Below are 21818 nucleotides of genomic sequence, written 5' to 3'. Positions count from 1 at the left end.
AAATAACAAATGCTTGGAGATAGTAGGGATTTTTGCCATAATGTCCCCTACCTGCAAGCTTTTTGGTTTATAAATTGTCTGTGGTGAATTTGCAGTGTAGTGCATGCTGATAAGAGGCGAAAGCACAGCGACTAATGCCCCGTACACACAATCGCATTTTCCGACAACAAATGTTGGATGTGAGTTTGTTGGCGGAAAGTCCGACTGTGTGTATGCTCCATCGAAACATTTGTTGTCGGACTTTCAGCCAACAAATGTTGGCTAGCAGGTTCTCAAATTTTCCGCCAACAAATGTTTGTTGTATGACTTTCCGATCGTGTGTACACAAGTCCGCCGGTACAAGCCGGAAGCGCTCGGTCTTGTAAAACTAGCGTTCGTAATGGAGATATCACGTATGTCTTGTACGTCACTACGTTCGTAATTGTTGGCCAACATTTGTGTGACCATGTGTATGCAAGACAAGTTGGAGCCAAGATTCTTCGAACAAAAATCCACGGTTTTGTTGTCGGAAAGTCCGATCGTGTGTACGAGTTCATCACTATGCTGCTTCTTTTTTCACTGTCCAGTCAGAGACTGGGGGCAGCTTCAGAATGATCTACAGAGGAAGTGATTGCTAGCCATCCAAATTAAGTTCTTTGTATCACAAATATATAATTTAAGATAATTTGACATGGTCTGGACAGTAGCAATTACATCATCTTTAGACCTGATGACATCAGTTATTCCTAGAATTTGTAAAATCATAGGGATTAATCTTGTGCATTTTGCCAACTTGCTTGGTTTAAGCGTGGTCCTGGCGGTCATACAAATGTACACTAAAAATATTGGATGGATCAGTGCATAAACGTCTATGCTCCTGATCCCTCCATTTTTTTTTTTTAAGACCCGATGACATCACAGATCCCCAGGCACAGGTACAGGTTAGGTTGCACCTGGCATTGTAATAACAATCTAGGCTCTTACTTTTAATCAACAAAGTCAACATATAATACGATGAAAGTAAATTCACGATTCTGCAGTAATAATAATATATCAGATACACATGTTCAAAAACCATAATAAATCTTTTATTTACAGTATTTTCAGTGCATGTTTCGAGGGGATATACACAAAACGGTCTAAGCAGTTTCACATTATACAGAAGGCACATAACACACACTGGGAACAATTAGAAGTGGAAACACACCATGCATCAACTGAATAATCTATGGATTGTTTTAATTGGCTGCAGCAGTAGCCAGAAAATCCATCTACAAGTCAGACAACCCGATCCACTTCTACAGCTGAGTTCTCCATAGCAAACTTAGTAAGCACCCTCCATGTCTGACATTGCTGGGGAACTAACTTGCCTGGAGCTACAGAGGACAAGAAGCTCAATGGCAACTGGAGAGCCACAACGTCTGCAAACCTACAGCTCAAAGCCAAACATTTTGCTGACGACGGTTATATTTAGCACCATCATTCCTTTTTCACGTGAGCTAATTGGCAAACATCCATTTGGCAAAAGAAAATAACATGTTTTGACTAGCAGTTTTGTCCCTTTCTGCTTTAATAGGGCCACAGACATTTATAGCAATATAAAAGATCGTATTTTTTAAAAAGCGCAATTTTACCGCCAAAACTTGGGCTGTTCACTACTCTCTCCTTTTTTCTTTTTTTTTTTAAGAAGAATGCAGCAAGGGCTGATACCCTAAATGATTATTTTGTGCAATAAATCTTAATAATATTACAGTACAATTGTAATATTACCGTACTTCTATTTATTGATCAATTTATAAATATAGCAAATGTTTTATTGGGGTATTATTTACAAATCTGGATAAAAGCGCAGAAGAGGGGAATATTTTTTGTTTGAGAAGCTTTTATGTCGCATGGTGCAAAGAAGAACATTAAAAATTGTTTGTTTTTTTGTTTTGGTTTTTTATGAGAGTTTTGCCCCTAGGTCTCTTTCAAAGATATATTTTCTTAAATATTAGGATTCGGTAATTGAGTTAGCCATAATTGTGAAAACCACAACTTATGTTTTTAAAATTATGGTCAAAAGCCAGGCTCCCTTAACCATCAGTTCAACTAAAATGAGTTTTCTGTTATTACAGTACCAAAAATTTGGCCTTTACTCTAGTTGTAATACTAAACCCTTGAAATTAGTAATACATGGTGCCCCACTGCATTACAAAACATTGTAAACATTGTTATAATACTCATATTTAATTATTAATTTATTATTTTTTGTGTGCTACTGAATGATGCTACATATTCTTGCACATAAAACTTTCACAATATGTACAAAAGAAAAAGTCCAATTCTGTGCATTGAGTAAATTATTTGTGGCACAAGTCAGGAAGCACTTGTACATGGCAAATTGATGGTGCATGCAGGCATTAGCGTTGCTGGGTTAAAGGACCACTAAACATACAATGAAGGAGTCAATATAAAAGGGAAGCAACCTTTTTATACTGTCTGTGACCAGGGTTGCATGTTTCTAGGGTGACCACAGCCTCAACAGAATCACCATGTTTGGGCCAATTACTATATTGGTCCTACCCGCTCCCTCTTTTCTTTTCTGGTGAACCCCCAAGCTGCCTTATGGGCCATTAGCCAGTTCTTTGCAGTCAAAACCCTTGAATTCCCTTGGACCCACATCCTAGACTCACTATTTATGTAACATTGTCATGTAGCCTGCTAATCTAGGGTTGGGGGGGTTCATGGGGTTCATTGGTGTGCAGGTCAAGAAAACACAAGGTAACCCCTCCCTTTCTGTTTCTTTCAGAGAGACACATTCTAACGTATGACCACAAAACACCCAATTTATGTGGGACCAGGGGTAGGCAACCAAAGCACTACTGCTGTTGTGGAACTACATCACCCTTGAGACATGCCCCAAGCATGACTCCCAGGGCCAGGGGCATGATGGGATGTGTAGTTCGCCATACCTCCCAACATTTTGGGAAGGGAATAAGGGACACCTACTAGCAAACGTATGTAGGCATAGGACACACCCCCTGTCCCACCCCTTTAAAGGAGAATTAACCAAAACAAAAGGTTAATTAAATCCACAAGTGCTTATTTTTACCACTACTGTTCCTTTAATATTGACTTTTAAAATTTACAGATGCAACAATTTAGAATTTGGATGAAATGTTTAGCACTGGGAAAGATAGAAAGTGCATTTTATGTACAAATATATGGATCAGACCAAAATGAGGGACAAATGAGGGGGAACGAGGGACAGAGGGACATTGCTCCAAATCAGGGACAGTTGGGAGCTATGGTTTCACCATACCTGGAGTGTCGAAGTTGCCTAAACCTGGATTAAAGAATATTTAAAATGACAGTTGACCATATTCCCATAAAGCTTTGGTGTCCAACCTTAGACCTAGGGGCCACATGCAACCGTTTGGTACATGATGTGCTGCTCTTGGACCCTAGCAGTGGAAGAGGGAGCACTGATATGTAAATGGATCATAGCAGTGATCTCTACTAGCCCCATCAATGAAACCAAAGTCTATGACTGTCTCCAACTAAACCTGTGGCATGTCCCTAGTATTTGTCCATTATTTGCTCTAGTATGTCTGCATTCTCTAAAAAAAACCCTGTCTAGCATTACACATACTAAACATTATGTGTGGCCATATGGTGATGTCTGGGGCTGCAGCTGATACCTTTGGAATTGACAACCACCATTGTAATGTATTACCAAACAGAACAACTATTATTTGGAAACTATTGCTCCATGCTGCACTAAGCTAATAAAAAGCATATCCAGGCAACATCTGAAATCAGTAAGTTATTAAATCTATCCACTGCAGCAAGTTTCCAGAGAGCACCTCACAAGGTCAGTGGCAGGTTGTACTTACTGAAGTCTGTGTAGTATATACTTCCCTGTTTCTCTACTTTCTGTATCAACAAGGCAGCATTGAATCTGGTGACTGAGACTTCATAGAGCTAACATTTACTTTTTACATCGCCTTTCTATAGGGGAGCTACAGCAATAAGCCTGCAGTGAACATGCTTGAGGATTCCTCCTCTACATGACAAGCCGGGGAGGTTCCAACATGAAACTGGGATACGCTATAGGTACACTGATTTAAAGGTTTAATTTTCAATTTTGACTTGCAGGATAGCTTTAAAGCTGAACTCCAAACAAATAGCTATATACATACATGAAATTCATATATGAAAGCTGTTTTACCTGCCAAAGGATTTGCATTTCTGTCCATCCAGTTCTGAGATTTACACAGCTTTAACACATAGTATAACCCTGCCTGGCAGGGAAGGACACCTCATTTTTCTCTGCAGCAGTTAAAGTGGAGCTAAAGTTCAAAAGTAAAAAACTGTGAACAGGCAGCTCTGTAACGTAATACATTTGCCTGCCTGTTCACAATCCTCTGTACAATGAGCTACGCCTTTAGTTCCACTTTAAGTAACACTTACAGGTCATAAAATGAGAAGCATTAGACTGATGAACACTCTCTGTCACTTTGCTTGCTTCATCTATCAGCTTGTTCCATGTAAGCACATGACTACTGCAGCACAATTGATTGGCTCATTGTGCTGCTTCACCCTCTACCACTCTGAGTTTCATAGTACAGGGACTGCAAGAGGTTGATACAAAACCAGATTTAAGTACTTACACTACTTACATATAAAAAAAAAAAAAAGAATATTTAATGATAAATTAGAGCTACATTAATTTGTGTCCTTTATATTTCCCTGGAGTTCAGCTTTAAATATGTCTGTGATTTGTCCTCTTCGTAGCCTGATAATTGCACGTTTGTCAGCAAATGTTATTAAAACTCTTCTAAATGAACCAACTTGTGACTTATGTTTAGTGGCCCTTTAAGGAGAGGGTTTTTGCGACACTTTGCCCAGTTGTACACGCTCCTCTAAATGTTCCCAGTGGTGCAATCGTCCAAGACAATCCGCCCAGAGAATATTTTCACAGTGTGTCCTAAATGAAGTATCCAGAGAGGAGGACGGCCAATATCCAGCACACCAGTCCGTCATCCAGGGTCCTCTGGATTAATGCAGAGGGGGGCTCTGTGATATGGGGGGCTCTGAACAAGGGGTGACTTGTGGTGTGGAGAGGTCGGTGGCTGGGGACAATTTGATGACGCTGGTTTGTTGGAGCTCAGAGGTGACCTCAGTCCGTTCACTGTCACTGGCCATCAAGTCCAGCAATTCAGAGTCACTGCTGTCACTGTCCCCCTCTGTCCTGTATGGACTGCTGCTTCTGTCCATGTCCCCCTCTACAGAGCACGGGACTTCAGTCTTTTCTGACTCTTCCTTCTCTTTGTCCTTCTGTGCTTGCGCCTCTTTGGAGTGTCTCCACTTCATGCGCCTGTTCTGAAACCAGACTTTGACCTGGAAGAAGAAAGAGGGAGTTAGTGCATGTGGTACAAACGGTAGTGCCATCACAGCCGTAGCAGAGGAACCCACTGATAGATGACCCGTGGTCCTGGGTTGCTGTGTTGACCCAGCTCTACCCTTATTCAATAGCATATATACAGTATATATAAAAATAGCAAAAATAAATAAATATATATATTTTTTTTTTCATCCTTTGTTACTTCTCAGCACTGCTGATCTCCTCATTTCTCAAGGTGGGTTTCCTGATGGTGACCATAGTGAACCATTCCTGTGCAATGTGTGCCTGCATGGCTAATTGTAGTCTCTATCAAAAGCCCGTGTAACAGCATGAAAACACAGGAGCACCACTGGCAAACAGGGACAGAGCACTGTCCCAACAAGAACTGTCTGAACTACCGTTGCCACCTACTTCAAGCCAAACCTGACCACTTTAGCAGTAAACAGCTATTTCTTTTTTGCAGTATACACTATAGGATTGTAAATGACCTGGGACACCTTTGGGTTACCAGTGGGAGGGACTTAAAGGTACATGGTTAAATAAAACAAAAGCTTTCTTGTACCCATAAAATATGCTTAGATTAATAAAACAAATGTCACTGTAGGGATAAGAACTTAGCCCACCTTAAACACTTCAATACTGGCTATTTTTACTCCCTTCCTGCCCAGGCCAATTTTCAGCTTTCAGCGCTATCACACTTTGAATGACAATTGCGCGGTCATGCAACACTGTACCCATATGAAATTTTTATCATTTTGTTCACACAAATGGAACTTTCTTTTGGTGGTATTTATTCACAAATCTATTTTTTATTTTTTGCAATATAAGCGAAAAAAAGAGCAGAAATTTTGGGGAAAAAAAAATATTTTCTACTTTTTGTTTTAAAATAAATCCAATAAAATCTAATTTTGCCATCAATTTAAGCCAAAGTGTATTCTGCTACATGTCTTTTTGTAAAAAAAAAAAATCCTGTTAAGTGTATAATAATTGGTTTGTGTGATCACAGGCATATGTACACAGATGATCATGTACAGATGTGTGCATATGATCACTGACATATGTGTGCAGATGATCACTGACATATGTGTGCAGATGATCACTGACATATGTGTGCAGATGATCACGGACATATGTGTGCAGATCATTGGGACATATGATTTTAGTGTTACATATGTGGGGACAGGTGTTTTTACTGTGAGGGGACATGTGTGTGGGGACAGTGTTTTGGGGACAATGTGTGTGTTTTTACATGTGTGGTGACACTGTGCCGTGATCAGTGTGTAAAAAGCTGTAAAAAAAACAGCTCATACTCACTGATCACCGGCTGGCTGCAGCAATCTGCTCTCCTCTCCTCAATGACAACTTCTGTGTGAGGAGAGGAGAGACGATCGCCTAGCAACCAGCTCTCTGTTTACATCACATGATGGCTCTGATTGGACACAGCCATCATGTGATCAGGAGGGCCAATCACAGAGCCCTCCTGCCGATCAGAGATTCGCCGTGTCCGGATAATTCCAGCGCATTGGGATCGAGGCGCGCGCGATCCCCTTCCTTCTGAACACAGTTTACTATGCTTCAGATATGAATGCACACAGGAGCGATCAGTACCAATCACACACTGTGTTCATTCAGAAAAGGATGGGGGACAGTAAATTACGTGTTTTCCCGCCCCTTCCCCCGCTCTTAATCCTGAAGCATCCCCCGCAACAGCCATTGGGAGAGAAGAAGAAGAAAGCCGGCAGCGCTGCGGGGTTTGGGGCAGCAGAAAGAAGTAGAACCTGGACAGGAGGGGCAGTGTGGGCAGCATTTACAAGTACCAATCTAATGTATTTTCCTCCTGTAGCACCTGAATGCAGGTGGGAGGGAGAGGAGGAGAAGCTGGCTTTCAGATGTTGCAGGAGAAAAATACAGCAGATTAGTTCTAGTAAAAGTCCAGGTATGAAAGAAAGGCTGCATGGTCTCCTTGGAGCATGGGGAGCCACAGTCTGGTCTGAATAACGTGTCCAGGCTTCAAAACCCTGACTGTCCGGGTGAATCACGGACAGGTGGCAACCCTAGTCTGAACAGGGACCTTCATGATATGGACCATGAGTATTATTTTAATGAAAGCTGCAAATTTTAATTCACATAAATAACTTTAGAGATTACTTTAACCCCTTCCCGCCCATCCCCAGTGTCCCTTTAACTGGGGCTGCCTGGTCACATGTCCACTGTGATTGGCTCTCACAGGGAGCCAGCCCTGTCACCTCCTGATCATCAGTGGAGACCAGAAGATGTCTATGACAGCTCGGTCACTGTGCTGAGAGCAAGCAGTGAGTGATGTAGGGCTACAAGCATCACAAGAAAAGCCTTTGTAGCATCATAGTAAAATGAATATAGAATGCAGCTTAAGTCACCGCTGATAGTGCCAGCCTATTCCTGCTGTACTGCCCCCTGGAGCTAGCAATTTATACACAGATGAGAACAGCAAGCAATGTCACTTCAGTTCAGCAGGTGTTTTATATCAAGTGAAAACAGGACATGGACATAAAACACGCAGCACACAATGCTGGCAGCTTGCGGTGTGTCATTGTTCTAACCAGGGCCTGATAACAATCTCCCAGCCACACTGCTGCACACACAGATAAACTCAGCCCAACTGGGGCTACTTCAGACCTAAACAGACCAATATTGTCCCCAGGAGAGGCCAATAATGACATCGGGTTTATAAATAACTCTGCACTTGCTGGGAAGTCTTCTCTGCAAATACAGATATGAAATCTACGCTTGCCTAAAGACGTCTGATCCTATGAACCAGCCAGAGATGGTCAACACTTCTAAAACCATCTCTAAAAGCTGAACTCCCTGTAGATATAAAAGACACAATGAGTGCAACTTGGTTTTCATTCTAACATCTATAAAGGGTAACTCCACTTGTATTGGAAAAAAACTATGACAAATAAAAATAATATTGCATAGACAAATGCTACACAAGCCATGTTGTAATTTAATGTTATTAAAAATAACTTTTCTGATTCAATCTGCAGCTTCTGTAATTTTCTGTTAAACTAAATGCACTATGGCAACCAGGAGGCGCTCCGTACACCACTTAATGCCTCCAGAAATGTAATTTCCTGCTTGTGTGATTGGCTCACTGATTCTCGTAGAAATCTGCTCTAAAATACAAATTACATTTTGGGCACCCTCTGGAATAGGAAATTGTGGTTGAGATACCCCCCAAGGGGTAAATATTTCTAAAGGAATGCAGACCCTACAGCTTTTCTCATTAGAACACCAGTGCACCAGGTGACTGTGTAGCAATGGCTTGTGTACCAATTATATATGCAATATTATTTATTTATTTATTTTGCATTTGCTATACTTTTTCTCTAATGCAAGTGAAATTACCCTTTAAAGATGTATTAATGAAAACAAAGTTGCTTCGTTTGTGTCTTTTTATATCTACAGTTATTTATAAACCCAATGTCATTATTGGCTTCTCCTGGGGACAATATTGGTCTGTCTAGGTATGAAGTTAGGTCTGTTTAGGTCAGAATTAGACCCTCCCATTCAGATTCAGTCAATTTTTTTTACATATACTAAAACAAGCTAAAAACATACCAACAATTTCCCCTTATATTTATAAATGCAATATTCAATTAATTAATAGATTCCTCCATCCACACTATACAGCCCAAATACATGAATCTCCTACTGAAACTATTGCATTATGATAGCTGGCACCATTTGTGGTCAGAATATCCAAACAATGGCTGCATCTGATTGGATGCTGGTGCCCTTTTCTGGAAATTTTCTGTATCCTTTGATTTTTCAATGGAAGGTTATCAGGTGAGGGAGTGGTAACAGGACCACCCATCTGGCTGGTTCATCAGGACCTGGATACAATTTGCATAGTGTATGGCCAGGTTTAAGTTGCTAATATGAAATCAAGTATCAGTGGAAGGAGGAATAATTTGGAGGTGAAACACTCCATGGAGCTGATGAGACCCAACAGCGGGTCCCACCAGATTATTGAGCATACTCTGCCTACTGCACACCATTATGGGATCGCGATGAAGCTTTGTCAAATTCTAGCCTCATATTGGAACTGGATGCCTAAAGTGGAAGTAAACTCCCCTATCGTTTTCAGCCAAGGAAGCTGCCATCTTTGCCTCTGTTTAATCTTCAACTGCTATGGTGCTGCACATGTGATTCGTTATGACACCAGCCATTGGATGGTTTGATAGTTTGGCTGAGAGCATAGCCAATGTGCAGTTAGCATTCCCAGCCTGCCTTTTTTTTTTTTAACTGTTTAAATCCATGGGTTTACTTCCACTTTAAGAATAAAGCAGTAAATGTATAAATTCGACTTTATGCTGGAATAATAAATCAGCATCTCTGCATTTAACAGCAATATTGCTAACTCCGCCATGGCCGGTCCCAAGCCCGTGCTGCGAAAGGAGGAGGGTTTCATGGGGAAGGCGCCGGCCTTCCCTGTGATGGTTGTAGGTTTGAGGCACACCAATGTTTGGCTACAGCTAATTGGGGAGGGTGAAAGACACTCTGGGGGTTATTTACTAAAGGCAAATCCACTTTGCACTACAAGTGCAAACTACAAGTGCAAAGTGCACTTGAAATTGCACTGAAAGTGCACTTGGAAGTGCAGTCGCTGTAGATCCGAGGGGGACATGCAAGGCAAATAAAAAAAACAGCATTTTAGCTTGCGGATGATTGGATAATAAAATCAGCAGAGCTTCCTCTCATTTCAGATCTACTCCTGAGATTTACAGCGACTGCACTTTCAGTGAAATTTCAAGTGCACTTTGCACTTGTAGTTTGCACTTATAATGCAAAGTGGATTTGCCTTTCGTAAATAACCCCCTCTGTGTACCTGAACCTTAAGGCTGGTTGATCGGTTTAAGAAAACAAAAATCAATATTGCTGAGAAAGCTGCCAGTTTATATTGTATGAAGGGTCCAATATAGATAAATAGTGCATTATAAGGCCTCATTCGGGCTGGTACCCATACTGCATGCTGCCTTTGGTTTTGGAATCTGTATCCACCCGAGCTGTATGCAGGCAGCCTATGGAGGTCGATGCATAGGCAGCAGCAAGATAGACACAGCAGCTTGCCAAAATTTGACAGGCGTGCAGGAGGAGAAAGGTCTGAATGGCTTTAGGAAAGTTTTAGAAAATGTTATGTGCAAAAGAAAAAAAAGTAAAAAAAAGGGGGGGGATTTATTGTTTGCAAATTCTGTCTGGTAGTGAATAAATAACAAAATCGCTGCTTTGTTTGGACGCATGCTGTGATGTAGCATTTGATAAAGGTATACCAGAGAATATTTTATGGAGATATGAATGTATCAGTTAGATGCAAACTATTCTACAAAGGGTTGTTTCGTTTGTCCACTATTAAGAGGGTGATTTTAAGCTAAAAACAAGAAAGAATAAAGCAGAAGTTTGGATTTTATAGAGGGAGGGGGTGGGACACTGGTTCCCCTTTTTTCTCCCTGTATTATGGTTTCTCATCATGTTGAGCAAGACAAAAGCATTCTTTTTTTTGTCTGAAACATTCAAATCATTTTCTGCAGCAAACCAGATTCTTGCTTCATCCCAACCACAATACATAAAGAGGCACAATCTATAGCCTTATTCATCCTTACGTTTCATAAATCCGTTTAAACAAGAGAAAAACTGATTTTCACTTCCCCTCAATCCTGCATTTCGCAATGTGCAATAGAACAAAAATCACTCTATTTTCCTGTAACAGTCTTTAGAGGACAAAAAGTGGTTCTTTTTTTTTTTGCACTCTTAACTGTTTTTCTGAGTTTGAGAAAAGTCATTTCAGAGAAGTATATAAATGTGTTTATGTGGTTGATATACAAAAGGAGCAGAGTTTGTTCACTTTGGTGAAGCTATGCTTATTTTATTTATCCGATCATTTATTTCTTGAGCATGATTGGGTATTCCTTGCAAAGTAAATTAATACTTAGCTTCACCTCTTTTAGATCATCTCCTATGTGATTGATGTATGACAATTGTATTGATAAGAAGTTAAAATGACTATTGATTATTGATAAAATGAATTATTATCAATATCTAAATTATTGGCTGTTTATAATAACATATATTTATTTTATAATTCTACATCAGATGTAAACATGCTAAATATATGGGTCATATTCACAAAGTGGCAAATGGTTTACATATTAACTGGTCGCTTTTAACATTTATTGTTTCAAACAGCAAATGTAAGAAGTTAATTTACTAAATGGGTAGCTGATAGTCAGTGTACTTAGTAAATACGGTAAAGTTGATTTTAAGTCAACCACACAATCATGCAAGAAAAAAAAAAAATCTCTTGCTAATTCCCTTGCGCATGATTGGATAGTTTAAGTTCACCTGAGTTTCTACTACTTTATTAAATTAGTCCCACTGATATCCCTTTTTTTTTTCAGTGTGGATTCCCGTGGAGAATTTGATGCTTAATATCTGTTGTCACTCCACACATTCGCCAGACAGTTGACACCCTGCAGATTTGCAAATACTGGCATTTGCCCTCTACACCTAGCGCATTACATTTTATGCTTTATATTTATAATTCCAATTATAATTACTGCAAACAGTGGGAGAAATTGCCCATGAATAGGGTCAGATTTAGGCTTGTATCTGTACTGGACTTTTTTTTTTTTACTGGGGCCCCTTAAAAATATGGAGATATTATACTGCATATAATTTTTTTTAATTTTTTTTTTATTATATTACATAGCTGTAAAGCTATGATATTGTGTATTAATTTATTAAAATATAAATAATTCTGCTTTATAATTTATTTGGTATAGTAATTAATTTAACTAACTAGATGTGTTAAATTATATTTTACATTTAAAAAATTTACATATCAATTTAGTGACCATCTCCATATATAACTGTAAGCATTTATTTGTAGCACCAAAATTGTCCGCAGCACTGTACTAGGCAGAAGATGTTGGAGTTAGTCATAAGAACCACTGAAAATAAAAACCTCATTCTTACAAGTTTACAGTCCAGAGGAGTCATGGATAACTAGGGAAGGGTTAATTTACTAAAATCTTTATTAAAAAAATTGAGAATAATCACTTAATTTAGTGAATAAAGTGCAGCTGTGAGGGAAAAAAACAGGATTTTAATTTGCATGTAATTGGATGATTGAAGGCAATAGCTCTGACTTTGCTTCATTGACATTTTGTTCTCTTTTAGTATAGCAGTCCCACCACATAAGGAACTTATATCAGCGTTATGCAAATTAAGATTCTTTGCAAGTTAGCATGAAGGTTTCTAGTACCTTTAATATGAAACAAATAAGAAGTTGTTTTTCAGCACAAACAAAGGCTGTAGAATTCATATATAATTATTATCTAAATTGTGTTCTAATTTTGTAGTGTGTTTCTGTACTTAGAAATCTAACATGAAGCTGGCAATCATTTGTTTTGTAAATTTTCATATGTAGCATTGTGGGAGCCCTTATGTGCATTTATTTAAAAAAAACAAAAAAACTTTATAATATTATTTGGGAGTATAAACTTTCATTGGGGAGGAAGGCAAGATTTTGGAGAACAACGCTATTAAAACTCATGGGGAGTAATCTGCTAGAGTAATCCGCTAATCACTACTCACATTATGACTGTATGGAGCCTTATGTGATGCTTATCAATGGAAGCTGTCTGATGCAGCCACTGTTTGAGTATAATGACAGCCTAAACAGGCGTCATCGGCTGTCAAAATACAATAGCCAGTAAGGGAGATTTGTTCATCTGCTCTGTTAATGTGAATAGAGAAATTTATTGGATTGGTATCATTCAGCCTGTGGGCTGAATGAAAGAAATCTATTAGGCCTCATTTACATGTGCAGCTGAGGGGTGGTAAAAAATGGTGGTTTATCCTTGCCTTTACTACCCCAACCCCACGACCGCCAAGCCACAAGTTACAATGCTGAGCAGCTATAGTAAGTACATAGTACATAGTAGGTAGATTTACTATTCTGTTTCCCTGAAAATAAGACCTAATGTGATTGTCGGTGATGGCTGCAATATAAGCCCTACCCCCAAATAAGCCCTACCCCCCAAATAAGCCCTAGTTAAAGTCCTTTTAGGTCTTATTTTCAGGTTAGGGCTTATTTTTGGAGAAACAGGGTAGGGCTTATTTGGGGGGGTAGGGCTTATATTGCAGCCATCACCGGCAATCACGCTAGGTCTTATTTTCGGGGGAAACAGGGTAGCTCTCCTGACTTCCATCATCCAAACATTGTGCAAGCAAAATAGCTGGGTTTTCTATTGTTTTGTTACCTTGCATGTCATTGGTTATTCTTTGCAAAGTGAAGCTTTACTTAATTTATTAAACTCTGCAGCAACTGCCCTTGCAGAGTACAACTGTACTTTCCAAAGAGCACAGTCTATTTGCCTTTAGTAAATCAACCTCACTGCCACAGTCGATGTGCACTATGATTTATACAGTGTGTCTCATTTGGCAGGTGTAACTAATGCCAAGCGTAGCTCATTCGACAAAGTGGCGCTGCGCTGCAACCATATGTAATACACTCATTTGCAGCACAATGCAGCAGCCTTTTAATGGTTAAGGTGTTGCAAAATGAATATATACTTTATATATACTAATCAGGTACAAGGGAAATGAGAACAAAAAATAGAGTTGATTTACTAAACCTGGAGAATGCGAAATCTGGTGCAGCTCTGCATGGTAACCAATCAGCTACAGCTTGTTCAATTACGCTTTGACAATATAAAAAAATGGAAGCTGATTGATTTCTGCGCAGAGCTGCACCAGATTTTACACTCTCCACTTTTAGTAAATCAACCCAACTGGATCTTACCTTACACCTGATTGGATAATGTAAGTGAACGCACAGCTAAGTGATCATTTTCTACAGCTAGGGGTCAATTTGCTGAAAGAGTAAAGGTTGTTCACTAAGCAAAGAGAATATTCACTTAGTGAATAGTGTGATGCTGTTTTTACATACAACCACACATCCTTTTTTTTTTTTTATATAACTTTAAAAAAAAAAATTCTGTCAATCTTTTAAAAGTTTAGCTTTCAATAAATAATACCTGGTGATTCTGCAATTGAGAATCATTCAAGCGTTTCCTGGTTTAGGGTGACAACTGTCTCCCAGTTGTTCTACTGTGTTGTCACCCTTCACAGGCACCCTTGGTGGAAACTACAAGCATTTGTGCTTCACACATTGCACAGGCATGGTTGGTCAAACATTGTCACTATCAGGAAACCAGTCCAGAGCAAAGATGTTCAGCTGAGACTAAAATGAGTGCATATAGTGAGGAAGGAGATCAGTGAAAAAGATGAAACAGTATATTATAGGACCTAATATTTAGGATACACAATGGTTTAGCAAACTAAATGTCACCCAGTTATTGTTTAGATCTACTGATTTAGTTGTGCTCTGTTTAGTGATGCTAGGTCAATGAAACTTTACCCGTGCCATCATCTTACCTGGGCATCGGTGAGCCCCAACATGGCTGCCAACTGCTTCCTGTCCGGCTTGGTGACGTATTTTTGCACTTCAAACCTTTTCTCCAGCCCCTTCCTTTGGAGATTGGAGAAGACAGCCCTGGACCATGACCTCTTCCTCTTGTACGTCTGAGGCATTGTATCCTTCGTGAGGACTGCATATGGGCCTGAGGGGCAGAAACATAAAATATCATGAGATGACCATCTGCCAAGTTGGAGGTGTAGGGGGGGGGGGGTCTACTTCTAAGTGCTGCAACTTGTAGTTCTACAAAAGTTGGAGAAACATAAAAAGTTTAGCTATTTCCTCCATCAACCAACCTGAATACATCTAATATGCCCTCTAGGTGTGAAACAAAAAATTGCAATGGTTGATTTTAGAGATAAGCAAATAAGTTCATAAGAGCACATAACATTTGTATCATTGTACAATTAAGCCAAACATATGCAGATCTGAGCTGTGAGGGTGATACTGTATAAAACTTTAGAGCCCAAGACTGGTCATAGAGTACTCTTTTTTTTTGATCAGCCAAGGGGCTTATTGAAAAAGAAAACAAATGGATTCCCCAATCCACACAAGTGAGGTAGATGAAGGAATCTGTTCCGCTGAGACAATAGGGTTGATTTCCTAAAGGGAAAAAGACTGTGCACTTTGCAAAGTGCAGTTGCACGCTACAAGTGCAGTTGCTCCAGAGCTTAGTAAATGAGCAGAAACTCTGCTGACGTCCGTCGTCCAATCATGTGCAAGCAAAAATGCTTTTTTTTAAAAAAAAAAATCCTTGCACGTGATTGGGTATTCTTTGCAAAGTGAATCCTTACCTCATTAAGTAGCTCTGGAGCAACTGCACTTGCAGAGTGTAACTGCGCTTTGCAAAGTGTGCAGTCTATTTGCCTTTAGTATATCAACCCTATGTACTGTGACTCCTCCACTGTCAGAATTCATTGATCAGCAGCTGCAGCCCATTAGTCATAGCTGCTGATCGAGAAACATTTTCCAACATACCCGTTCAACAAAATTCAATTGTTAGATTGACATCTGTCAAGCAGGAGTGGCTATATGTGGATTGAAATTCGGGCGGTCCTTACTGAACTGTCCAAATTCAATGCTTCTAAGGCTTCTTAAAGAAGAGTTGCTTCTTACTATGACATGACCCCACTGGGGTTGATTTACTTTAAGAAACAGAGAATGTTGACCTAGTAAATGTTCTCTGAGTTTAGTAAATAGGATGAGGTTGTGTTCACATGATCAATCAGTCAGGATGAAGCTTTGTTCAAATTATCAGCCAATCATGTACTAGCAAAAACACAGATTTATCATTTCTCTTGCAAATGATTGGTTCTTCAAAGGAAACGTGAATTTACCTTAAAGGGGAACAGCCTAAATTTTTTTAGTAAATGTTCTTCTTTTAATTTTACTTTGTTCATAAAAGCAGTAAAACAATATCATTGATTTTCTAAAGGGGTAGAGTATGTATACTCTGAAAATTAGATGTTTACTTAGCTTATAACAAGGGAAGCTTTGTGCACTTAAATCTTCCAATCATGAGCAGGAGCAAAATATTGTTTTTTATTGCTTCCTTTCTGATGATTGGGTATTCAAAGTGAACAATAGCTTTACTTTATTTTGGGAACAGTCTGTACTCTTTCAGTAAATCAATCCAAATTTATACGCAGGATATCTTTTTATTTCTGTGAAGCACCATTAACTTCAGTCAACCAATAACATGCAAAGGAAATCCGTGCTTCTTTCATATGCTTGGGCATTTGAGGTTAACACACATTATCTTCGCTAAATGACATACTTTTCCCCTTTAGTAAATCACTCCCAATGCATATGCAATTGGGTGAATGTATTAAAGTAGTTACTTTTAGGATGGGTTTTGTTCACTTCAAATATTGGGGCTGATTTGGTAAGTGCAAATAGGCCATTCACTTTTGAGAAATTACACTTTGCAAATAACTTTTTCCCAGAGCAGAGTGAATGTGGTGAAATTTTACTTTGCAGAGAATATCCATTTGCATACAAGGAAAACTTTAAAACAAAATAAAAAAATTGTTTTGGGAAATTTGGGAGGAAAATTCCCTTACAAGGTGCACTTTTCCTTGCAAAGTGGATGTTCTAGTTGCTTATAATAAATCAACCCATTGAGTCAGGATCACTAAATAGGAAAAAATATTAACCCGAACCCAAGCGAATGTTTGAACACAAGCCAGTGTAAAATAAATGTATCTTTTTTTTTTTAAACAAGCCTTCATTTGTACACATGTACATAATACACAACCAAATGGCCATATCAATAAGGAAGAAATAATAATAATATCATTATCTATAATTTAATAAAGTGTAGTGTCAGGATACAATGCTATTAAAAAACTTGTGTCTGTCTGTTATATTTCTTATATATGTGTTATTGCACATGATAAAGAAATATACTGTGTTAATTTTTTTCCAATCTTATTCTGCAATTAAAAGCTTCTTTTTTTTGCATTGTTTAAAGGGGAACTACACCGGCCCACTGAAGGCCATTATGTTAAGAGGAAATGTTGCAGAGATGTTGTTATGATGACAGCAATGGGCCATTAAAGAGCCCATTAGCCAGTAGGTGAGTTACAGATGTGTGAGCTGTGATCTATAGATGGACTGGCCTGGGGGGGGGGGGGGGGACAGTACCTGGGAAGGTGTCCTGGAAGTGCTGCTGCATTGAGTTCCTCTGGTTGCTGTTTAGTTGCCCCAGGATAGTCGAGGTATCACTGAGGGGCTCTAGAGAGGCGAAGAATTGGCTGGCTGTAGACTGCATGTGGGGGGCAGTGTGGACTCCTGACTGGCGGCCTGAGCTGATCAATGAGGTCAGATCTGTGATCACAAAGGAGAAGATCTGTTAACAGATCCAGCTGTACCCGCTGACATGCCAGTATCCACCCCAGCACTTTGCCCCACTCACCTCCACCCCCCCGCCCCCCCCCCTCTGCATTGTACAATGGATACAATGTAACAACTCCACATTCTATTCTATATAATAATAAACACACCTAGCAATCAAAAAAAATGCACTTCATGACTTTATACATATACCATACATACTTATACTCTACATAAAAAAAGATAATCCAAAATCCAAAACTCAATAATTAGAACTAAATAAATAATTCACAAAGAGAAATGTTCTCTCCATTCTATAAAAAAATCAACATATTACTCTGTTGTACTTACATATATAATACAAAGCTCAAATCTACATAGAAAATACTATATACTCCATTCTCCTTAAAAATACTAATAATAATATGTATGGCTCAATCTATATAAAATACAACACATTATTTCTTTGTACCTAGATATATAATACAAAGCTCAAATCTACACAGAATATTATGCAATACTTAATTCTTCCTAGAAATACAATTCCATTCTATCCAAAATACAAGACATTATTCCATTGTACATAGATATATAATGCAGAGCTCAAATCTACTTAGAAGATGAAGTAATACTTAATTTTTATCAAACACAGAATTGGTAAAATAGATATACTCTGCACACTCTCCATTCTGTATGAAATAAAATATATTATTCCATTGTTCATAAATAGAAAGCTCAGTAATCAAAAAATGTATAACATAGTATTCCATACTCTACACATAACCCCAGTTACCTTACCTATGTGTGTGTGTGTGGGGGGGGGGGGGGTAATACATTTACTAAAGAAGTAGATATAGATATATCTATATCTATATATATATATCTATATCTATCTATCTATATATATATATATATATATATACTATATATATATATATATATATATATATATATATATATATATATATATATATATAAAATCTATCTATATATAGATAGATAGATAGATAGATAGATAGATAGATAGATAGATACATACATACATACATACATACATACATACATACATATATATATAGAGAGAGAGAGATATATATATTGATTGTCCAAGTAAACTTCCTAATAAACTGCTCAATCAGGCTTTAGGAGAGTTTAGAAAAAGAAAAACTTGAAGGGATATTTAAAGCAAGGGCAGGTTCACCTATTCAGCCTAAAATATTCGTCATAGCAGATTAGCCCCAAACTATATTTCTATGTGATTTTTAGGTCTATTTCCTAAATAATGTTATATTGTAGTAAAGGTGTCCTGCTATCATATTACCTAGAATTTCAATAGTTTATATGATGGCTAATTAATTATATTGTAATATCAGAAAAAAAATATATAGCCATGACCATTTGGGAATAACACTTCCATACGATTTTTACATTAAAAGGCTAGGATAGATTGCTAGGAAAATACTTGGTGAAATCATTGAATTATAACACTGCCGGTCTATCGCTATGTGAACATTATATTATAGAAACTGTTGGGATTTCCTGTTTAGATGTTTTCCTTTTCATTTATGTATTTGATGTAAATCCTAATACATAATGCAGCAATTCGATTTATAATGTTATATAACAAATATCACAAGCAGCATTGATCGGTGTGATCATTTCTTAAATTATGTGATCTGGAATATCCGTGCTACAAGATTTGTCGATGAGTTAATTTGACATTTCGTGATGTTATCAGTGATAAGCAGTGCACGAGTAATATTGTATCACTGATTGTACATCATGTCATTACAACAATTATATAACATTTTACTGGTAATGGCTAAACGAATAAAAACATACGATCAGTATCAAATTATATTCTCTGTGTCAGTCTTCAGACTGATCAGAAAATGGACATATTATTCCTTTATTCTACTAGGGACAGGGTCATGTAATAATATGTCTACCGGTATGTAAGATATATTTAAGATATATTATTACATATATTGTATACTGATTGATAAAAAAAAGTTTATATTCAGACAGGAGGAATATTGTGTAGGGAAGATATTTCAGATACTGGCCGAGAATTTGATACACTTCATTTATCCAATCATGTGAAAATCAATCTGTTCATTTATCTCATCTGCATATGATTCGATGATTAAAGTTATTTTTTTTATTATTTTATTCGTGTTTTTTTTGAGTGAACAATCTAAACGAACTATGGATTTTAATTATGGACGCCGATTTACTACGGGGGTTGAGTAACTTTGCAATACATTTAACTTTAATGTGAAAGTCCAGTTCCAGTCCATTTATTTCATTTGCGCATGATTGGCTAATTGGTGTGAATATTCAGACAGATTATTGTGTAAAGATGATTAACTCATTAGTAATTCAGCCCAATTATGTGATTTTATCTAACAAGGAAATTGATGAATGATTTAGCAGTGTGGAAAAAGATTTCTTGCACTCTAAATATAGGAAAAGGAATTATATACATACACATATAGAACTCTGTCACTCTCTCTCTATTTGTCTGTGTATATATATATATATATATATATATATATATATATAGAGAGAGAGAGAGAGAGAGAGAGAGAGAGATCTATATAATATATACAGTGTGTATATATATATATATATATATATATATATATATATATATATATATATATATATATATATATATATGGATCTACATAATAATATCAATTTTATGAATGATGTAGCAGTTTACTTGCACTATGAATATAAGAAATATGTACACACACACACACACGCATATATAGATAGATAGATAGATAGATAGATAGATAGATAGATAGATAGATAGATAGATAGATAGATAGATAGATAGATAGATAGATAGATAGATAGATATAGATATATCCTTTTTATATATTTTTACGTTATATTTATATATTTACATTTATAAAATTATATTTACAAAAAAGAATGAATACTATTAACTGCTTATATAGAATTTTGGCATATATTACATATTACAATTACAGTAATGTTACATTACCTATCAGACTTATCATACCCATATAAAATACAATTGCCCCCATGTCATTTGGTGATAGGTAATGACAAGCTGTCAGTGGCATTCTAATAAACCCCCCCCCCCCCCCCCCTAATTATGATTGGGTCACTGGTATATATGAAGTATTGATAACAATGAGTTATATATGGATTATTGATAACCATGATAAATCTATAAATCAATTATTGGAAGATTACCTCTCAGGGTGTTGCCTTCCTTGACTTTGGGGTCAAATTCTGTGGACAAGATCCGATCAATCCCGAACTTGAGGTCCTTGCTGGAGGGGGTGGGCAGGGTGCCCCCATGTGGTCCCCTAAGGTTGGGGCCCCCCCGGTGGTGGTGGTGGGTTGGTTGGTAAGGGGACAGAGGGGAGATCCTGAATCCAGAGTCTGGGGTGACCGGGGTGGGTCTGAGGGGGGAGCCCCCTGTTGTCTGGTAGTGAGCCGGGTGTAGGACCCCCATGTGGGAGGATCCCGGGGGGCTGTCAGGGTCCCCCACATGGAGGATGTCAGCGATGCAGAAGGAAGGTTTCTTAGCGGGGTCCGGAGGAGGGAAGCCCCCCGAGCAATAGGCAGACCACAGGTTGAAGTGAGAGGCGGCATAGAACGGGGCCAGGCCGGCGGTGTACATGGTACAGGCTGATGTCACAGGGGCCCCGGGGTGCGAGGCCAATACTCTCCGCTCCTGGGTGCTGTGTGTACGGAGGAGGCGGCACGGCACTGTGCATGGGACAACTCCGACAAACTTTCCAACTTCTCCGCTCTACTAGAGTCTCCCTGAATACCTTCTCATTGGCTGCCAGCCCGTCCTATGCCTGGCGGCCTCTCCCCTACACCCTGGACACGCCTCCCTCTCGTTGCTTTGTATGGCGGAGGCGCAGGCAGCGGCCACGCCTTCTGTCTGCACGTCAGCCAATCGCAGGGAGGAGAGACGTTAGAATAAAACTTTTCAATGTTGCAAACCAGCAAGTGAAAGGCCTGCTGGATCAATGGAAGGGCCACAGACATGTCAGTTACCAGGGGCCACAGACATGTCAATTATCAAGGGCCACAGGCATG

The 21818-nt window shown here is 38.5% G+C and overlaps 1 protein-coding gene across 2 annotated transcripts; it reads right to left on the bottom strand.

Moving 5' to 3' along the window:
- Positions 1 to 1045: 1045 nt before the first annotated feature.
- On the bottom strand, positions 1046 to 21564 carry HLX (H2.0 like homeobox). 2 transcript variants are annotated; one of them, XM_077485794.1, is made up of 4 exons: positions 20958 to 21564; positions 17535 to 17717; positions 14849 to 15033; positions 1046 to 5364 (listed from the first exon to the last, which is right to left on the bottom strand). In XM_077485794.1, the coding sequence occupies exons 1-4, from the start codon at positions 21388 to 21390 to the stop codon at positions 5023 to 5025; spliced, it is 1143 nt and encodes a 380-aa protein (XP_077341920.1). In that variant the 5' UTR covers positions 21391 to 21564; the 3' UTR covers positions 1046 to 5022. The 2 variants fall into 2 exon arrangements, with proteins under 2 accessions (XP_077341920.1, XP_077341921.1); XM_077485795.1 differs by lacking the exon at positions 17535 to 17717 and having other exon boundaries at positions 20958 to 21563.
- Between the last annotated feature and the right edge of the window lie 254 nt (positions 21565 to 21818).

This window comes from Lithobates pipiens, unplaced genomic scaffold, assembly GCF_037356315.1.
Source record: "Lithobates pipiens isolate NorthernLeopardFrog02 unplaced genomic scaffold, aLitPip1_a1.2 Scaffold_18, whole genome shotgun sequence".
In the NCBI taxonomy this organism is placed as follows: domain Eukaryota; kingdom Metazoa; phylum Chordata; class Amphibia; order Anura; family Ranidae; genus Lithobates; species Lithobates pipiens.
The sequence above is the reverse complement of the archived record's forward strand: the minus strand, read 5'-3'. Positions and strand labels throughout refer to the sequence as shown.